General features: G+C 33.9%; 1 protein-coding gene across 1 annotated transcript in view; it reads left to right on the forward strand.

Moving 5' to 3' along the window:
• LRP1B (LDL receptor related protein 1B) overlaps nucleotides 1-22,423 on the forward strand; it is a 1,379,523-nt gene that overhangs the window by 937,136 nt on the left and 419,964 nt on the right. The window contains exons 38-41 of the mRNA XM_036320679.1: nucleotides 12,491-12,617; nucleotides 13,349-13,500; nucleotides 13,798-13,922; nucleotides 15,152-15,523. Coding sequence (XP_036176572.1) covers nucleotides 12,491-12,617; nucleotides 13,349-13,500; nucleotides 13,798-13,922; nucleotides 15,152-15,523 — 776 coding nt within the window. The remainder of the gene's footprint in view (nucleotides 1-12,490; nucleotides 12,618-13,348; nucleotides 13,501-13,797; nucleotides 13,923-15,151; nucleotides 15,524-22,423) is intronic.

Raw genomic sequence — 22,423 nt, forward strand, 5'->3', positions numbered from 1 at the left:
TGGTAGAAATAAGTATAATTTAAATGTGAAATCCCTTACATATACAGAAAATGGATTTGTTCCCAATAAAGAATTTCTTCCCTTCATATTTATAATAAGTCCAACACTTCATTTGTTTCGTAGAGAACCTCTATGCCTAGCCTACTATAGATTCATGCAGTTCAATATAACAGGTCTCTTGCTATTATTTGTCAATCAAATTTTCTTTTTTATTTCTTATTGAAACCTGGTATACACCCTCAAGTTGTTATTCTAGACCAGGGGTGGGCAAACTTTTTGACTCGAGGGCCACAATGGGTTCTTAAACTGGACCGGAGGGCCGGAACAAAAGCATGGATGGAGTGTTTGTGTGAACTAATATAAATTCAAAGTAAACATCATTACATAAAAGGGTAAAGTCTTTTTTTTTTTTTTTAGTTTTATTCATTTCAAACGGGCCGGATCCAGCCTGCGGGCCGTAGTTTGCCCACGGCTGTTCTAGAACTTATTTTCCTTTCAGATCTTTTCTATATCTACAGCCATCTTAGCATAAACTATACCTACTACTCCCTATGATGATTGAGAACATCAGGCAAAGGAACCCACATATACTTCACTTTATGTCAGTTTGTTCAATGAACATTTATTGAGCAGTAGGTACCATGAAACAGGTCATGTCAGTACATCTCCATTTCCTGCTTCAATTCAGTACATTTTGACAAAACAGGACTACTTACCATGTAAGAGACACTGGTGGGCACTGTGAAGTATGATGGTATAAATAAAATGTTGCTTCTGTTCACAGTGAGTTTTTTGTTTAAACTTGATGTTTAAACTTGATGTTTTAGTTAAAGAATAGTCTCATCTTGTAAAGTAAGACTCGTTTTCAGGCATAAAAAGACTAGAGCTACACAACTTAAGCTTAAATCTCATATCTAAATCTCATGTTAAAGTAATAATTTCCATAAGGCCATTAGAAAATTATGTTGAGTTTGAAGAGAAAAGAGATAGCATACAATTAGAGGAGTTAATAAACGTGAGGCTAATAGCAGCCATAGTGGCGATTACTAAGGCTTTATGAAAGAGGCTTGAAGGAGAAAGTTTTCTGAGATGAAGTGGGAATATATTGGCAAAACAAAGGACATTAGCAAGAATATAAGTACATGACATATGTGTGGGAAAGAGTAGGTGATGCAGCTTGAAGATAAATTGGGGCCATAAAATAGACAATTCAGTTTTATCATTCAGTTTATTTACCAAGTGAAGTCTAAACTGGTTCTGGACCCTCTCTCCAAAACCTCTCCTCTGGTCCCAAACAACCCACATAAGAAGAGATCAGAAGTGTGATGAGAGTTTATGGACTTTGTAGCATTCTTGAAATAGGGATTTTTTTCAAGTGCTTACTCATTATTTCAGGTAGAGTGTTATGGAGGAGTGGGGAGAGCCAAGTGATGGGGAGAGATAGAAGCAAATATATAAGAAGAAGACTAAAAAAATAGGTAGGAACAGTAAGTAAAAAATAAAAATAAAATGTGGCACTCTCTTACTGCAGGTCCTCAGACCAGGAGGAGTCAGGTTACTAGAGAGGAAGAAGAAAAGTTTAAAATATATATGAGACTTAAGTTTCGATGTTGAAAGACCTGGTCTTTTATGCTTGAAGATTCATCTAAACAATATGATTTTGTTCTTTTAAGGAAAATTGTCCTAGAAGTACTAGATTCTTCCTGAGATATCAAATTCTGAAGAAGAGATGTTGAATAGAGCATAAATGGAATCAGGAGTTGAATAAATATGAAGTCTCTTCCTACTTATTCCAACAGAGTTCCAACTCTGCAATAAACCATGGTAGTGGAAGAGATTGTCCAAGAAAGAGTACAGACATAATAAGTCTGAACAAAAATAAAGGATGTTTACAGTTAGAGGATGAATTGTTGGGTGGGGGGATGGGGCAAGAAAATCAACAATGATAGAGAGAGAGAGAGAGAGAGAGAGAGAGAGAGAGAGAGAGAGAGAGAGAGAGCCATTTCAAGTCTGCAGATAATTACTGTGTCATAGAAGTCAAGGGAAGGGAGTTTTAGGAAGATTTTTACATCAGCAATAAAGAGATTAGGAGGCATAAAATCAAAGAACAGAGCATGCAATTGAGGAGTATGATGCTGTTGTTAGTTGTTAATTTCAGGAGATTGGTAAGGGCAGAAGCCAAATACTAGTCTAAGTAATTAATAAGTGAGATAATTAGAAAGTGGAGTTAGCAGATTTAGACTGCAGTTATAAAAACTTGGACAAGGAAGAGAACGAGGAGAAAATAGAGGAGTGTTGAGAAGATAGTAAGGTATGTAGAAAGTTTTTCTTAGTATGGGAGTCAGGTAGTACTGCAAATATTCATAGGCAGAAGGGGAAAAAAACTAGCAAAAAAGAAAGGGGGAGAAAATGCACATGAAGAGGAAACAAATTCCAGGGATTGCAGGAGGAGCCTTGGCAAGGAAGAAGCAATAAGATGGACCAGAAATAATAGGGGACAGAAGATAGATAGACAAGATCTGCATCTTACATCAGGTATTTCAAAAATTGTTGGTATTGGAAATAGAGCATTTTCACTGATAACTGAGCTTAGTTTGTGTCCTTGCTTATGTAATGCAGGGACAAAAGAGAGATGTAGGTTCCTGGAGCGTGATGAGGGACTAGGGGCTGGGATAGTCACAGGATCATCAACATGAGTCATAAACTATGTCAGCAGTGGAGAAAGAGGATGGCAAAGTTGTCAGCAAGTAGTAAAGCAGTTAAATAAATTTTGTGGTTAATTGCGGTCCAGTGATGATCTGATGGTGTGGGAAAATGAAATGCCTGAGTTCATACTGCGAATGTTTTGAAAGAAGTGAATGTAACTGCAGAGAAAGTTTTTTTCTTTTACTAAAATTTACTTTTCCATTTTTATTCTGGACACAATGGTATCTGTTTCCTCAGGCAACTCACAGGATAACTCTTCTTTTCAAATCTATCATCTTTAAATGGTTTCTTTCAATGAAGTCTTTCCCTTTGCTTTCAAATGGACTCAGATTCCTCCTATTTGAAAAAACAACAACACACCAATGTCTTATTTCTCCACATTTGTTTACTTCTTAACTCCATAAAATAGAGATCTATACCCATTGTTTCTACATTGAACTTCTGAAATGGATTTTCAGCTTCTGTTCATTCCAGACATTTCTAGATTTATCAATAGTGGAAGACAAATATTTTTTTCCAAGTTTCGCATCATTTGCCTTCTCCTTGAGACTTTTTTTTTTTCATTAATTATCCACTCAAGAATTAACTTCCTGTTACCTTCTCTAACTCTTAGTTTTCTTGTTCTCTCTGACCTCCTCCAGACCTGTCTTCTAAGCATTGTATATCATCTCCTATCATTTTTCTCTTCATTTAAGTCTTTGAATGCCATTATCTCTCTTGCTATATTTATCTTTTAAACTTATTTTTATGTCTTTATATTTTAATAACTACATTGCATTCCTTTCCTAACCATGGCATCTCTTTTGATTTTGTCGTGTTCTTTGCCCTGGCAAGATTGAAACTTACCTTAGATTTTCTGTAGTTTCTCATCACCTATTTCTATCGGTTAAGTCCTGTCAGTTCTTCTTCCCAAATGTCTTAGATTTTATATTTCTCTCCATTGCAACTATGAGCTCAGCACTGACTCAGCTGGAAGATCTCTGTAAATATTTTTTTTTGTTTCTTAATTTGAGCCCCCAAAACAAGATTTACATTTTTCCCCACAAAACAAGAAATCTTTTACTCTGTAGCAATATTTTAAACATTATTTATCTCTATACCCTCACTCCTTAAAAATATTTCTTAAGTATTACATAAATCACATGGATTGATATTTGTCTGGATTCACAGTTCAGAATCAATACGCCTTTTAAAATATTAAGCTTGCTTTCAGGAAGTGTTTACTCCTGCTTGGAAACATTACTGATATGTTTCTCACTATACATTATCCACATGTTTACTGACTAGAGTTCAGTGTGGGAGAAAAAGGCTTGAAATGATCAGCCTGTATAACTTTTTCAAACATTGATTTTCAGGTAATATTTGATAGACATTTAAGTGTCAAAATTTACATTATAGGGATAAAGTATAGCATTTTGTTATTCTGTTTAAAATTAAATTATGGCAAGTGGTATTGCCAAAGGAAAAGGTGAAACATAATGAAGTAAATTAACTGAATTCAGGATATAAATATGCTTTGAAAAATGGACATGAAGCCTGTTTTCAACAATGGAAACTTGAAGTCTCTTAAAATGTAGCCAGTTTCAAAATAGAAAGTATATATGAATTTATCAATGGGGAAAAAAAAGGAGACATATGTACTACTATTTGTAATATGTTAAACAATAAATTAATTAATTAATTAAAAATAAAGTATATATGAATTTAGTTCAGCTTTAAAAAATTAGTTTCTTTCCTCCATTGACTTACTTTACTAAGCCATCACTTTCTTTTAAAAAATTGAAATGTAATAATTTTCATTATGCCAAAAGTCATTTTCTACTTACAACAACAACAACAAAATATGTATAGGAATTCACAATATGATGCTGAAAAAGTTGGATAACTTTCCATGGAATATGATCTCTAATTGAGCACAAATATTCTGTAATTTTGTTTTCTTTTGAGGCACCAGGATGTACATTGCTTCTCTTAAATTAACTTTCTATTTCTAATACTATAAGTTGCTAAAAGGTATTTCTTTCCAGTGCAAAGATTCAGCTTGACAATGGCTCTCCCTGTTCAAGCACTTATTGTCAAATGATCTTTGATTGATTATATATGTATATGCACATATATAAATATGTATATGTACTTTTAGAATATGCTTAACAATATGCAGAAGGTCTTGAAAGACAGCTTAACATCTGTTGAGCTAGCAAGAGTGTAGTTAAATTTAACATCATTTTCTACAGTTTATTTTGAATTTGATGTCAAGGCAACACCTATAAAAATGAAATGGAATTAAATTTGATTTACAAAAGAAATAATAGTGGAAACCACATGCTAGTACATAATCATAAGATACCATGATTTTCAGGTAACTTAGGAATACCACAACCATGTTCCAGATCAGAGCCACCTCTCTACATGTTTCTGAGCCAGGCATATAAAAATTATGAAGGCAAATGAAAGAAAAGTGTCACACTATTTTCCATTAGAAATTTTCTCAAAAATTCTACTGCAGGCACCACCCTTCTTTCAAAGCTAGTTAAGTCTCACTCACCTAGTCTTTTCCAATATGCTGCATTCTCTTTCCTCAACATGATCTTAGATTTTATCTCTCCGTCTAAAAAGATGGAAGAAGGACAGGAAATGATCAAGATGCCCTGAACTATAACTGCAGCTGTGTGGCTGGCTGCAAAGAATGGCCAGAAAGTTATGCCACCTCTCACTGCAGGAGGGAGCCCCTGGCCCAGGCCACCAGAGACATGTTGAACGGACACCAAAGATGGTCACACACCAATACAATACCTTTTCCTAATTCTTCAAGGGATCTGACCCATAAAAACACAGTAAAAGGGTAAAGAGAAGTTTGAAAGATACATTTCCTTATTTACCTATAGACATTGTCTCAGGTTTTTCCAATGCAGAATATCCAGCATAGATTAATTCTGACATATAATATAGATTGGAGATCATGAAAAATATGTAAAATTTCTGTATAATATTTTAACAATTATAAATAAGCTTATGATTACTAAGATTCTGGGCTCTAAGAGTCTAGGTGTTAAATATTTCATAGGGAAACATCAAATATTATATATTGAAAATACCAAAGCTTAATAAAGATTAATCACTCAAAAACACAAAAATGTAAATAGTAAGATAATATCATATGTACAAGTACATGCATATATATGTATTCTCTAAAATGAGAGGATGGGCAGTGAGGCAGGGCACAAACACATAAATAAAAATAAGGAATTAAATCTAATACAGGATGATAAACCTAATCTGCTGTGGGACTACAGGTCCCCCCAAATTGTTTCTTTGTTAAGAATTTTTTCCTCTACTTCTTCAGCATTGTCTGAGCAACACTATTTTTTTGTTTTATATAAGAAATAATTGCTTTATGTAATTATTCAATATCACAAAATAGTGAATGGAGAAGGATTCTAATATAAAACTTAAGAAAAACCAGCACCAGAATGAGAACTATAAAACAAATAACTTTCAAATAATTATATGCTTAAAGAGAAAGAGAAACAACTCAGGTGCCCCTATCTTTATTTTAGCTCATAAATTCATTTCTGAAGTTGTTTATAGGAATGACAACTTCTCTTACCACAGCACTTCAAAAAATTTAGGGTTGAAGCCCCTATAATTTCATGATTTACAACTAGCAAGTTTTAGACATTTCTGTTAGCATTTTTCTCAGGTAATTACTTACCCATTTGCCTCTGTCATTAAACAGTGAGCTGCATGAGCATCATTAAGTCCCATTTATTTTGTATCATCACCACCCAGCACATAATAGATACTTAACATTTGTTGAATGAGTACATGACTGAAATCAAATAATATATTTGAGAACTGTCCACCAATGTACCCACAACAGGAAAAAAAGAAAGAAAGAAAGAAAGGAAGAAAGAGAGAGAGAGAGAGAGAGAGAGAGAGAGAGAGAGAGAGAGAGAGAGAGAGAGAGAGAGAGAGAGAAGAAGAAGAAGAAGAAGGAGGAGGAGGAGGAGGAGGAGGAGGAGGAGGAGGAGGAGGAGGAGGAGGAGGAGGAGAGGAAGAAGAAGAAAGGAAGGAAGGAAGGAAGGAAGGAAGGAAGGAAGGAAGGAAGGAAGGAAGGAAGGAAGGAAGGAAGGAAGGAAGGAAGGAAGGAAACGCACTGTATTTAGACTCTCTTCCTTTTATCAGAATGTCCTGTGGTCTGTGGTTGAGTTCTTTGTATATTACTGGAGCCTCTATGCAGTAGTTTCTCTTTCAGGACATGAAAGTGATTTGGAATTGGCATGTAATACTTTGTCAAAACAAAACCACATAAAAGAACACAAAGGAAATGTAACAAAACCCTTACAGAAATAGAGAAGGTTTTGCATTATACCATATTTTTCATAGGAGATGAAGGATTCAATTTATATATTTGTGAAATGTATTCAAACTTTTACAATATTATTTTGTTTATGTGCTGAAGATGGAGACATTGACATGTTGGCTTATAAGGTATTCAATTGGTATGAGATGTGAGTCTAGTAAAACTGATAAAACATTTAAAATTACAAGCAGTGTTTGTTCAAAGGCTGGTGCTCACAGTCTTCCGTGGTCAGCAAACTGCGGCTCGCGAGCCACATGCAGCTCTTTGTCCCCTTCAGTGTGGCTCTTCCACAAAATACCACGTGCAGGCACACACGTACAGTGCGATTGAAACTTCTTGGCCCATGCACAGAAGTCGGTATTTTGTGGAAGCGATGGTATTTTGTGGAAGAGCCACACTGAAGGGGCCAAAGTGCCGCTTGTGGCTCGCGAGCCGCGGTTTGCTGAGCCGCAGTTTGCCGACCACTGGTCTAGCTGCTATTGCTAATCTGTAATCGTGCGTGTGTTTTTGGTCTTACTTTTTGCATATATATTAACTAACACATGGTTGACCCCCAATCTAGCAGAGGACACAATGACATTCTTGATTGTCTTCTTCACCAAGGCAAGAGAATTGCACAATCTTCATTTTTTGTGCCAGCATGATAAATTTTAGTGATCTCAGGTTTTCTTTAACATATCTGATAAAATATCTAAGTCATGCTCCCTTAAAGAAGGAGTACGAATCAGAAGAAATGGCAAGTCCATTGTAAAAATTGCAACCCAGATCTGTGCTCCAGGGAAATAGTTTAGCAGTCAACAAAGATAATATTAAATTCAAAGAAAAGAATTGATTCAAATCAGTTGGTTCACTATTGTTTATATATCTAAAATGTAAGAACCACATTTATTTGTTTTTTTATTGATTAAGATATTACATATGTGTCCTTATCCCCCCATTGCTCCTCACCCCTCTAGTGTCTGTGTCCATTGGTTAGGCTTATATGCTTGCATACAAGTCCTTTGGTTGATCTCTCTCCCTTCCACCCCGCCTTCCCTGCCTTCCCTCTGAGGTTTGACGGTATGATCGGTATGATCGATGCTTCTCTGTCTCTGGATCTGTTTTTGCTCATCAGTTTATGTTGTTCATTATATTCCACAAATGAGTGAGATCATGTGATATTTATCTTTCTCTGACTGTCTTATTTCACTTAGCATAGTGCTCTCCAGCTCCATCCATGCTGTTGCAAATGGTAGGAGTTCCTTCCTTTTTACAGCAGCATAGTATTCCATTGTGTAGATGTACCACAGTTTTCTAATCCACTTATCTGCTGATGGGCACTTAGAGTATTTCCAAATCTTAGCTATTGAAAATTGTGCTGCTAGGAACATAGGGGTACACATATCCTTTCTAATTAGTGTTTCTAGTTTCTTGGGATATATTCCTGGAAATGGGATAACTGGGTCAAATGGGAGTTCCATTTTTAGTTTTTTGAGGAAACTCCATACTGAAGAACCACATTTAATACTATTTCTTTTTTAACAATTTATTTGGTGTTTTTAAATTTACTTTTTTGAATTGTTTTTATTGACTGACTTTTTTTTTTTGAGAGAGAGAGATCACTTTGTTGTTACACTTATTTATGCATTCATTGGTTGATTCTTGTATGTGCCTTGACTGGGGATGATGACACCTGCTATTTGGCATGTGAAGAAGATGCTCTAACCAACTGAACTACTTGGCCCTGCCATTTTTAACAATTTAGACTTATTCATCCTTCTCTTTTTTCTCTTATACTTCTTTTTATTTTTTAATTTTGTTTTATTGCTTAAAGTATTACAGAGTAGTACATATGTCTCCTTTTTTTCCCCCTTAACATTCCCCCAGCATCCCCTACCCCCCAGTGTCTTGTGTCCATTGGTTATGCTTATATGCCTGCATACAAGTCCTTCAGTTGATCTCTTAACCCCCCCTTCACCCCCACCCTCCCTTCCCGCTGTGGTTTGACAGTCCCTTACACTTCTTTACACTCCCCCTACTAAAGCTGGAGCTTTGTTTCCAGGTAGCCTTATTTCACAAAAATACTTTATTTGAAATTATTTGAGGACACTTATAATGTCTTGAACATATATTTTTCAGTTTGATTCTAATTATGACATAAAAATGATTTGTTTTTTCTATATAAGTGTACCTGTGTGTAAACTAATTCTGATGCATTATAATTGTTCTATGATAACTTCAATAAACTTTGGATTCTGAGAGTGTATGCAAGGCTTTTGGTAGCAGTCCCACTGCAACCAAATGCAGTCTTTTAAAATTATCCAAATGTCAGTAATTAATTAGAAATTAACTCATGGTATGTATCCATTGCACATATTTCTGCCAATATCTTCTGGGTCTAGTGAAGACAATAGGGATATTTGTGTTATGATGACTTCTGTTAGTGTTTATATAATTTTTCAAAACACTTTTGAATATTCCTTGTTACATTTTGAATTTTTAAATTCTGTAATTGTAAGCCTTTGTAAATAAGGACATTTTCTGTTTAGGACAAATTATTATTGAGAGAAACTTCAATATTGTCACATAATATTTGATTTGGATGATTTTGAGAATTTCTGGGTCTAATAAAACCTCAGGAAGTATTTTCAAGGCTAGATTTATCAAGCTAACACTCTAAAGGCAAATTTGTTAGCTGTTGTATACAATCCAGCAAACTTTATTACAGCAAAATTTGAACTAGAATGGGGAAAACATTATTATGTAATACCATCAATGAATCTTTCCATGAATCTCAAAAACGAGAGACAAGGAATTTAATTTCTTCCCATTGCCAAAGATCACACTTCGATACAAATACTCTGTTCATTAAAAACTTCTCAAGTACATCTGTGTAAATTACTATTTTAAATAAGTTTCTCTCTGCAGTTTTATATGCCTGGAGAGTGGTTTCTAAATTTGGTTTATAATTCCTAAAGGTTCTCAAAGTGTTAATTCTATTCAACTGTTTACTTTCAAGTTCAGTTTATGGAGCAAACAAATTATTTTTTTCCCTAACATTTATAAAATGTTGCTTAATTTTGGTAGGTGTACAATCCTTTGATTTTATTTAGTTGATTAATTATTTGGCCATAAAAGTGATTCTTGCTGTCAGAGTTGGCTTCATATATTATGATAGTTTATCAAATCATCACTCAAAATTTGAGTAAAATCTGTATTCAAGATAATTTTATTTTGAATAAATTTTATCCCTAACTTTATTGCCATTCACCTAAGCCTTCCTCATGGATATAATGAATTTTAAATGAATAGGGATTAGTTGGGGGGGGGGGGGAGAGAAACTTTTTCTATAATACTAATAGCTTTTACATGTTTTGTTTTAAGTACGAAGATCTTTGTTATACATTTAATTTCTAACGAAGAATAGAATTTGATAAACGATTATTTTACTGTGGTATTATATTTACATTTGGCGACACAACATATCATAGAGAGGACGTACAGTCCTGAGTTAGCAAAGCCGGAGTGCAGTTCCTGGCGTGGACCCTTATCAGCACTGTGACTGGGGAGCATTCACGTCCTGAGCGGCAACTTTTATAGCTCTGAGAATTAGGGTTAAATATGTTATTAATCAACCTACTCAAAATAATATTTTATTATTTATTCATTTAGTTCATTTGAAAGCAGACTATTATTAAATAAAAGGTATGTAATACATATTCCCAGCCATTTTTAAACTTAATAGTATGTGATAGTAGATGGAAAGAATTAGATTGAATAAGTAATCATATGTCTCTCTTGGCTTCCAAAATGCCTCCTTCCCAGTATAACATCCGCTGCCATTCTAAAACAACGACTGACTGTTCATTTTAAGAGCATTGTTATGCTAAAATTTGTCCTCAGAATGTTAAGTGGAGCGGTACATTTCACTTCCCAGTTAAATAGTTATTTTGAATAATTTTAATGTAATAAGTCCCTCTTAAAGTTTTAAAAATCTTACCTTTAATACACGTATAGATATTTTTGTGCTTGCTTCATCCCTGATCTAACCAATAAAATATTAATTGTATTTCTGCTATAAAGGTTTTCCTTTCTGATTTGTAGACTTTATAAATATGAATGAAACTGTCTTCAAAATAATATACTTGGGATTTTAGCCACACCTCTTTTTTGTCTGGTTATGAAAGTCCAACACATTTATTTTACAAAGAATTTTCAGGAAAAAAATCAACTTTTAAAATAAATTAAAACAATATGCCTAAAGGGAATACATATATTTTCATATACTTTCTGTCTTTTTTCGTGGATTAATAATTATTGCATCAAGTAGATATAAAATATGAATGGAGGCCTTTGATTTTTCTATATGTAATCTCATTTTCTTCTGTTGTATATGATCTATCATATATATGTATTCAAATATGCACAGAATACACCCCACTTTATCTGAATTAATAATTGCCATAGTTTTCTCAACTTTAATCAATGCTTTTATCTAGCAGTTGAATAAAAACTTCAGTTGACATAATTTAGAAAGGATGGATCTTATTTATATGAAAGCATGAATTTCTGTATTGTATTACAAATATTTTATTTGTTGAATGAATGAGTAAAAGAAAGTATTGATTATGTGCCTTTTGTTTTCCTACAATTTACTTTTCAATGCTGTTTTATTACAGCATGCTCTAGATTTTCTTTCTGTGTTTTATTTTCTTGCACATTCCTTCCACATTACATTTTATATCACAAAATTGCTAAAATAAGAATTTCTGCTTTTGTATAAATCAGTATTTTAACATGCTTAACAAGATAATTTTTAAAATTTGAATAAGGATAATTATATTTAGCAGTGGACAAAATTAAAAGTCATGATATAATCACATATACATCATAAATTAAATATTTACCACCACTAATTTTCATTTTTTAAAATATTCTAGTTATCTACTGCTATAGGTATAGCAGTGAATAAGCAAGAGAAAAGATCACTGTAGTCATTGAGCTGACAGTTTGGGGGGGCAAAAATATTAATAAAAAATAGCACTACAGAAATACAAGTTTTAATTTGCCAGTCTCATTCATCTATGACATGAAGCAGATTACATGGTGCAATAATCAGAGAGAACACTGAAGGTTTCTTGAAAGAAATGATGTTTGAGATATAAAAAAAAAACACAAGGCAAGCTGGGTGCAAAAGAGAATTTCAGATAGGGAGTGGCATGTGCTGAAGGCATTTGTTAGGATTTGAATTCATCCACACATTCTATGAATGCTTAAATATTTTTTATAGTAAAAATACTTTATTGCAACCAAACACACATGTATATTGATTTCTAGGGTGCATTATTTTTATTTGTTAGTATGAATGTTACTGCTGTTATTAATAATATATCTTTTTTGTGCTTATCTGCATACTACTATAAATCAACAACTTAATTTCAGCTACTTGTTCTGGACTGAGTGGGGGCAGATGCCGTGCATCGGGAAGGCTCGCTTAGATGGCTCGGAGAAGGTTGTCCTCGTAAGCATGGGAATCTCATGGCCTAATGGCATCTCCATTGACTATGAGGTCTGTTGGATTTTCTTTCTTAAATATTTAGAGTTCATTAACTGCCATCTTGATTAATCCTCTTTTAGCATTCTCTTATTTTCTCAATAAAACAATCAAACAGAATACACCCCACTTTATCTGAATTAATAATTGCCACATTTTTCTCAACTTTAATCAGTGCTTTTATCCAACAGTTGAATAAAATCTTCAGTTGACATAATTTAGAAAAGATGGATCTTATTTATATGAAAGCATGAATTTCTGTATTTTATTACAAATATTTTATTTGTTGAATGAATGAGTAAAAGAAAGCATTGACTATACACCTTGTGTTTCCTATAGTCTGCTTTTCAATGTTTTATTACAGCATGCTCTAGGTTTTCTTTCTGTGTTTTATTTTCTTCCACATTACATTTCACATTACAAAATTGCTAAAATAAGAATGTCTGCTTTTGTATAAATCAATATTTTAAGATGTTTCACAAGACAATTTTTGAAATGTGAATTAGAATTATTATATTGAGCAGTGGACAGAATTGAAAGTGATGATGTGTTCACATATACATCATAAATTAAATATTTACTGCCACTAATTTTCATTTTTAAAAGGACTCTAGTTATCTACTGCCATAGGTATAACAGTGAGTAAACAAGAGTAAAGATCACTGTATTCATTGAGCTGACAGTCTTACTTCCTCAATAAAACAATCAAACACAGCTTGTAATGTGACTTTTCAATTGGTCTTTAGGAAAATAAATTGTACTGGTGTGATGCTCGCACAGACAAAATAGAAAGAATCGACCTTGAGACTGGAGGGAGTCGCGAGACGGTGCTGGCAGGGAGCAATGTGGATATGTTTTCAGTTGCCGTCTTTGGGGCTTACATCTACTGGTCTGACAGGTAATTTATTTTTTCATGAGCCTCTGAGACTCAGAATGTTACTTCAGTGCCCGTTAGTTGCTTTGCCCTTGTAGGATTAGCCATCCCTAGCAAGGTCAGGAAAAGGATTTCACAAAACCTTGTAATTTCCGCAGGAAAGGCCGGCCACTCTTCCTCTTCTAGGCTCAACCGTTTCAGTGTCACAGATGAAGAGTTGTTTTCTTTCCCTTTTGCTGGGATATCTGTTATCTTGAGCTTAAATAACTGACTTGATTTGAATCAAAGAGCGTTGATCATGTATGTTCATCTTCTCGTCAGAGCACATGCCAACGGGTCCATCAGGAGGGGCCACAAAAATGATGCTACAGAAACCATAACCATGAGAACGGGGCTTGGAGTCAACCTGAAGGAGGTTAAAATCTTTAACCGAGTAAGAGAGAAAGGTTAGCCTTCTCGTATAATAAGTATACTTTATGCTATTTCTTTCTCTCATTTATTTTTAACATTTATCAAACTGAGGTTAGGGGTTAATTCATATTTGAGTCCAAAACCTCACAGCCATTTTCTTTTTTTTTGAGGGGGGAGGTGGGGTGTCTAATTTCTTACAAAAGTTATATTGTAGCTTAATAAAATAAATGTATAATAGTTCATATATAGATATATTTGCTCAGGACAGTTTGTGTATATGGGCAGATTATATTCCTGATATGATTTCAGTATAGTTTTGGCTAAGTAATACAGAAAAACTTGGGCAGATTATATTCCTGATATGATTTCAGTATAGTTTTGGCTAAGTAATACAGAAAAACTTGATACACATAGTCAATGAAAAAAATACAAAGCAAATTGGGATATTAGAGAGTAAAATGTTTGTTGTTATTATATTTTAATATATAAAGTAATTATGGCTCCAGAAGTTTGCTGTTAGTGTGAAATATTTCCAAAGTCATCACTTCTTTAAAATGTGTATTTTGAAACTGATATGACAGTGATTTGGATATTTTTTTAAAATTGCCTCCATTAAAATAATATTTGGTTTATGTTCATTAAAATAAATTGCATTTAATTTTCTTGATATTCAAAGAAAGATATAATACTTTTGAAGATGATGATGGATTCACAGAGAATTAGTCTGATAGAGAAATCTTAATAACATATTACATCTTCACTCAAAACTGGAGTAAAAAACTTATTCCCAGTATTCTTAAGATGTTAGGCACATTGGAGCCATAAATTCCTTTGATACTTTATGTACTTTGTAGATAAAGAGAATTAAGTAGTGCATGATTTTTTTGTAAATTCACTTCATGTTTTTAGTGAATCTGCTACTTGTGCCAAAGATTACAGTACATATAACTTATTATATTTTCAGTATTAAGTTTCAAAAAAGAGACACTTAACTAGCAGATTAAGGGAAATTCTAAGTGTTTTTATTTGGATGGTGAGGGAAGTAGAAGAATGTGATCTTTGAAATAAGAAATCAGAGTTTTTAAGGTTGTGTGATTTAAAAACTCAGTACTTTATAGTATTTGGTTTTTGATGGCCATTTTAAAATTAAGAAGAAAAAATATTCAATATTACTTTTTAGTATTTATATTAGGAAAATATATTTGGAAAACAAAAGAAAGATATAAATATGCGTGTGTCTGTGTTATCCCTTGTCAATCCTTAGGGACCAATGTTTGTGCCAAGGACAATGGTGGATGCCAGCAACTTTGTCTTTATAGTGGAAATTCCCAGAGAACTTGCGCTTGTGCCCATGGTTCTTTGGCAAAGGATGGAGTTACTTGCCGAAGGCATGAAGGCTATTTGCTGTATTCAGGGAGAACGATATTAAAAAGCATACATCTTTCTGATGAAGCCAATTTAAACTCACCAATAAGGCCATATGAGAACCCACATTATTTCAAGAATGTCATAGCCTTGGCTTTTGACTATAATCAACAAAGAAGAGGTACCAACCGAATTTTTTACAGTGATGCACACTTTGGAAATATACAGCTTATTAAAGATAACTGGGAAGACAGACAAGTAATTGTTGAAAGTAAGTACAAGAATTTATTTTAAAATACTTTGATGGAAACGAGTATCCTTTGGATTAGTAGAGAAATTAGAGTGGTAATTCCATGGAGGAATAACATTTTCCTAAAGTTTATATTCAAGAATTAATGCAACTAAATTATCCAACCCCACAAAAGTCAAAGAAATAATTAACTGCTAGCATGTACAGTAAGCATGTTAAACTCGAAGCCTGCAGGCTGCATGCCTCATTTATTTGGCCTGTATTAGCCTTTGAGTTTGACATGCTTGACAGCATATACATTATGATTATTTGCCTCTAATCATGGAACTTTCAATATATTCCCTCATAATGTTTCTTATAAATACTAGTAAGTAGATTAAAATTCATGGAAAATGATTTTCAGTATAAAACTTACTAATTTTATTTCACTGGATAAAAGTATATCTTTACTTTTATACTATTTTATAGTATGCTATTTCAGTGAGTTTGTTTTCTCAAATAAATCTTTTAATATATATAGTATATATACATACATGTACAGTCTTGATAAGAAAATGTTATTAAAAGAAAGACTTTATTACTTTAAAATACTTTAAATATTTATTCAAGCATAATATTGTGTAGATTATCCATTTATAATTTAAAGAAACCTTTTTCCTATCATCCAGCTTTTACAAGGACTATCTTCATATTCTTTATACGGCATCTCTCTTTTTTCTATCTTTATGTGATTTCTATATATTCCTCGCTTTTCCACTTTCACTATACTGAGATCAATCACTTTTGTTACATTTTAAATTGTAAAATACTATATATTTTTATTATAAAGGCTTCAAGTTATATGGGCTTAAAAATGATCATTCTGCCTCTACATACAACATTGATTCAATTTATTTACTCATAATTTAAGATTGTTATGCCTCTAGAATTTATTATGCATGTGTGTGAGTATTGTTGGTAGTTACAGAAAATAGAATGATCCTATATGCATTAGTCAGTTGCTTTTTTCCCACCTATAATATATCTTGAAAAGCTTTCATTTCAGTACATACGGCTGCATCTTATTCTTTTGAAAGTCTGTTCCTAATTCTATACTAAGGATGAAGTAATTTACTTAACCATTTGCTTATTGATAAACATTTAGGCTGTTTCTGGTATCTCATTATTACTTACAATGGCACAGTAAACATTTGCACATATAAGTATGTGTATTCACATATATGATATTTTTAGCATAAAATCTTAGGAATAATAAAATTGTAAAGTCAGTGTTTATTTTATTATTTTATAGCTGATTAAATTTCTCTCAAAAAAGACTATGTCATTTTATGTTTTCATCCATTATCTATAAAAACCTATTTTTCCTTTTGCCAACAATGATTTTCTTTTTTTTTTAATTTCTTTATTGATTAAGGTATTACATATGTGATTTTATAATTTTTATCTTATGACTAACAAAAATGTCAACATATATTAATATACATTTACCTGCTAACATATAAGCTCCAGCATCTAATTCTATGTTTACTCATATAAAAATAGATATTTCAGATCAAACTTTGTACTGTACACCCCATGCTATATCTGCCACTGCTCAATTTGTTCTTTCAACATTTAATATCCTTCACAATCCATTTTGTTTGTTCAGATCCTATAGAGCCTTTCCAAATGAGTTCAAGTATGTATTTTATAAACATATTTACTATACAAATATACATTCTTGTTCTTTTATTCCCTAGGTTATTGATAATTTCACACCAATTTGTATATTTTAGCACGTAACATTTTGACGGTGTGTGTGTGTGGGTGTATGTGTGTGTGTGAAAATACAACTATAACAGTACTGGTCACAGAGTTCAGATGTATTTGATTCTTTGGGAATATCTATATGAAGTTTACATTATAATATGCTTTGGTCTTTCATTTTCCTAGACGTATGTAATTCAGAATTGGAAGTGTTCATATTATATCCATAATATGTTAATGAACTTATTCATTTGTTGTGCTCCCGACAGAGGCACGCGTAGGCAGGAGCTGGCGGGTGGGCACTTACGCCCCCAGCGGGAGTGTGCATAGGCCTGCCCAGCACTAATGTCACACTGCCTCCGAGGCGGAGGCTGCTCCTACCGAAGGCATGTACAAGCCTGGTGCGCCACCTGGCCCTGAGGGGGGGGTCAGGATGGGGGAGCCCCCCCCCAGCAGATTTTCACAAAGGCCCACAGCACCGCCTGGCCCGGAGGGGGGGCATTAGCATAGGGGCCGGGCCTCGGAAGAGAGCTGTCAGCACTCCTGTGCTGTGGTTTGAAGGCACAGAGAGGAACAGAGCAGATGGGCAGTTAGGGGGTTTAGGCCAAGAGCAGAGAGCAGATAGGCAGTTAGGGGGATCAGACAAGGAGGAGAGAGCACTTAGGGGGATCAGGCTGGCAGGGGAGAGAAGTTAGGCAGTTAGGGGGATCAGGTCAGGAGGGGAGAGCAGTTAGGGGCATCAGGCAGGCAGGGGAGCAGTTAGGGGCATCAGGCAGGCATGCAGGTGACAGCTTAGGAGCCAGTGGTTCTGGATTGAGAGAGGGATCCCAGATTGGAGAGGGTGCAGGCCAGGCTGAGGGGGACCACCCCCTGCACGAATTTCATGCACCAGGCCTCTAGTTGATACATAATTTACACACCATAAAATTCACCTGTTAAAAGTGTACAGTTCAATAGTAATATTGAATATTATTACTTTTATAAGTAATAATTTTAAATTGTTACATTTTAAAATTGTTATGAATATTATGTAATATTACATGATTAGCTCTTATTTTTTAACTTTATTTTTATTGTTGACACTATTACAGTTGTCCCCATCTCCCCCTTTGCCCACCTCCACCCATCTCCCATTCCCACTTTCCTTTGACTTTCACCTCACTATTATCTGTATCCATGGGCTATGTATATATGTTCTTTGGCTAATCTTGTCACCTTTTATGTGGTCCCCCACACTGACAGCTGTTATTCTGTTCCATGTATCTATGCTTCTGGTTCTATTTGTTCATCAGTTTATTTTATTCATTTGATCCACATATAAGTGAGATCATATGGTATTTGTCTTTCTCTGACCGGCTTGTTTCACTGAGCATAATTAGCTTTTAAAATTAGGTAAATACATATGTATGTTTGTGTAGGTAACATAAAATTTCCCATTTAATTATTTTTAATTGTACAACTCAGTGCCATTAATTACATTCACAATATTGTGCAACCATCACCATTGAGTAAGAAATAATTAAAATGGAAACAAATAAAAATCTTGGAAATGAAAAATAGAACATTATAATAACAATTAAAAAGAAATCCCCATTGGTAGAATAAAGTTTATGCTGGAGTAGTGGGTGTGAAAATGAATAAATGGGATGCAAATTAATTAATGAGGAATTAATCCACAAATTAGAGAAAAATGGTAACAAAACAAACATGAGTGCAGTTGTGAAACTTGGAAGTAGTAGGTTCAATACACTTATAGCTGGTAGATATTGACTAATACCAGAAAGGGAAGAAAAGCAGCATTCAAAGAGATAATGATGGAGTTTACTAGAAATGAAGAAACAAATGGATGCTAAGGTTGGAAATGCATTCTGAGTGCTAAGAAGATTAAGTCAGCTATCAAAGTAGAACTTCAGTTAAACATCAAAAAAAGGAAAGACTTAAGATGCTCCCAGAAGGACTAGAGAGATCAGATGGACAAATGGTTTTAAGCAAACTTCTCATCAGTAACATTGGTAATATTTACACACTTCTAAGAAAACATATAACTTTATAATTGACTAAACTCTATCCAAAATGAAGAGAAATAAAGATTGTTTTAGACATAAAAAGTCAGCAACAGTATATCTACATATTCTCACAAATCAAGACATGAAATAATTGCTTCAGCCGAAACCGGTTTGACTCAGTGGATAGAGCGTCGGCCTGCGGACTGAAAGGTCCCAGGTTCGATTCCGGTCAAGGGCATGTGCCTGGGTTGCGGGCACATCCCCAGTGTGAGATGTGCAGGAGGCACCTGATCGATGTTTCTCTCTCATCGATGTTTCTGACTCTCTATCTCTCTCCCTTTCTCTCTGTGAAAAATCAGTGAAATATATTTAAAAAAAAAAATAATTGCTTCAAACTTGACTGCAATTAACAGTTTGAAATAAATTTTGTATTTTACATTGTGACTCAGTATATGTTTCAGATTTACAAAGCAATATCTTTATTTTGTAGGACTTATTCTGATGTTATTTTTAGCCAACCTAAGCAGAGTTGTTTTTTGTTTGTTTGTTTATTTTAACCAAACATTGTTTCAAATAAAATCAAATGGTGTCCCTGCATTCAATAAACAATTAAGATATATAATTAAATGAAGCTACTCTTGAACTAGGAAGAAAAACAAAGGATGCTGAAGACTTTAATGGAGAAAATTACAAAATGTTAGTGGACATAAAAATGACCTTAAATAAAGTAATAAAATAGTTTCATTATGAGAAAACTCCATTTCCACACCTATGGAAATTTGTCCCAAATTTTCTGTAAGTGTAATGCAGTTCCAAATGCCAAAATGACTTTTTCACAGAATTCCATAGTAAAACTAAAAGTCTCATGGAAGAGCACAATTCCAACAATGGCTAAGGCAGTTTTAAAAAAACCTACACGTGTAGTGTCTCCTTGACAAACACTTAACTTATTAAAAAGCTATAAAATTTAAAGCAATATGATATTACCAAAAGAATATTAGAACAAGGGGCTCAGAAGCAGACCCATATGTACATATCTTGCAGGTGAATTTGTTATGCATTGCCACATTGCTAATTCAAATCAGTTAAATAATAATGAACTGCCTTTACCAGGCTATGCTAGTACATTTTGTATGCAAGAGATAAAACAAAATTCTATCTCTAGCTCATACTATACTCAAAAGTAAGTTCTAAGTACATTGAGTGTAAATATAACTTTTAACATCAAAGAAATTATAGAATATTTTTATAAACTCAGAATAGTAACATATTTTAAAAAGTAGACAAAAAACATAATACAGTTGAAATTAAAAACATTTCCAACAGAAGATATAAAGGAAGTTAAAAGCCAAAACAAATGAAGCTAACAGAAGATATTTGTATTTCCTAAAATCAAAAAGAATGGCAATTACATTTTAAAATATACCACTACAAAGACTAATAGAAGTATGGGTAAGTCATGATAAAATGCAATTCCCAGAAAACATATTTATATTAAAGTATATTCAAGTTCACAATTCATTGAAAATTTCCTAATCAAACAATGTGATGGTATTTTCTGTTTATGAATTTCACAAATTTTTAAAAAGTTTGATAATGTGGAGAAACTGGAATGTTCATATACGTTTTTACAATTTTGTACGACCACTTTAGAGAGAGCCATTTTGCAATATTTTGAAATGTTGGGAAAGTACATATTCTTTCATCCAGCAATTCGCACTTTTGGAGTAAACTTAGGTATTTCTACCTTTAAAAAACACAAGGGTATATTTTATGACAGTTAAAAAACACGCCGAAACCGGTTTGGCTCAGTGGATAGAGCGTCGGCCTGCGGACTGAAAGGTCCCAGGTTCGATTCCGGTCAAGGGCATGTACCTGGGTTGCAGGCACATCCCCAGTGGGAGATGTGCAGGAGGCAGCTGATCGATGTTTCTCTCTCATCGATGTTTCTAACTTTCTATCTCTCTCCCTTCCTCTCTGTGAAAAATCAATAAAATATATTTAAAAAAAAACAAAAACAAAAACAAAAAACACAAAACTTAAAAAAACACACCAATGTGTTGTGTACAGAGTGGGGCAAAAGTAGGTTTACATTTGTGAGTACCCAAAACATTAATTATTGCATTACTTTTAACCTATTTTTGCCCCACTGTGTATATACACATAGTTTTTTATCTCAAATGCAGCTTGATTAAAACAGCCTTACTTACTATAGCCAAGAATTGGAAACAACCTAAGTGTACTTTGATGGATAAATGGCTAAATATATTGTATTACTCAGTCATTTAATAAAGAATGAAATTTTGCCATTTGTGACAACGTGGTACCTAGAGGGCATTAGAGGAAGTAAAATAAGTCAGAGAAAGACAAATACTATATGTGGTATCTAAAAGAGGAAAAGAGAACTCTGTGTCAGGCTTGGGTGACTGCCCCAGTAGATCATGACAGGAGATCTGATAAGAATTCTGTTTGCAAAAACAACAACAACAACAAAAACTTCTGGATCATGTCCATGTGGAAGAGAGCTAGGGCCAATGTTTATTATAAAACTTAAACTTCACTAAGAAATGTATGGCGGGATCTATAATTGTTATAGTTAGTGATTCTGATTAAGAATGGAGAGAGGATAGAAAGGGGTCTGGGAAACTGAAGCATCTGTCATTGGGTAAAGCAATTTATAGGGATGTTAGGTGGACTTTAGGGCAATAGTAATTCAGATATGAATTAATGTCCCAATAGTGGATTACTGCCTAGTAAATTCTCAGTAGGTGAGTGGGGGTGAGGATAACAAGATTACTATTCCCTGATCAGAGCCACTTCTGTATTAAATGTCAATTTAAAGTTAATTATATATACATGTTTTTGTTTTTTTAAAAATATATTTTATTGATTTTTTACAGAGAGGAAGGGAGAGGGAGAGAGATAGTCAGAAACATCCATGAGAGAGAAACATCGATCAGCTGCTTCCTGCACACCCCCCACTGGGGATGTGCCTGCAACCAAGGTACATGCTCTTGACCGGAATCGAACCCAGGACCCTTCAGTCCGCAGGCCGATGCTCTATCTGCTGAGCCAAACCGGTTAGGGCTGGGTACCTGTTTTTAAACCCTAGTCTAGAAGTTGAGAGTTTAGTTTGTATCAATTAGCTTTAATTTCATAATAAAGCATC

This window comes from Myotis myotis, unplaced genomic scaffold (genome assembly GCF_014108235.1).
Source record: "Myotis myotis isolate mMyoMyo1 unplaced genomic scaffold, mMyoMyo1.p scaffold_m19_p_8, whole genome shotgun sequence".
NCBI lineage: Eukaryota > Metazoa > Chordata > Mammalia > Chiroptera > Vespertilionidae > Myotis > Myotis myotis.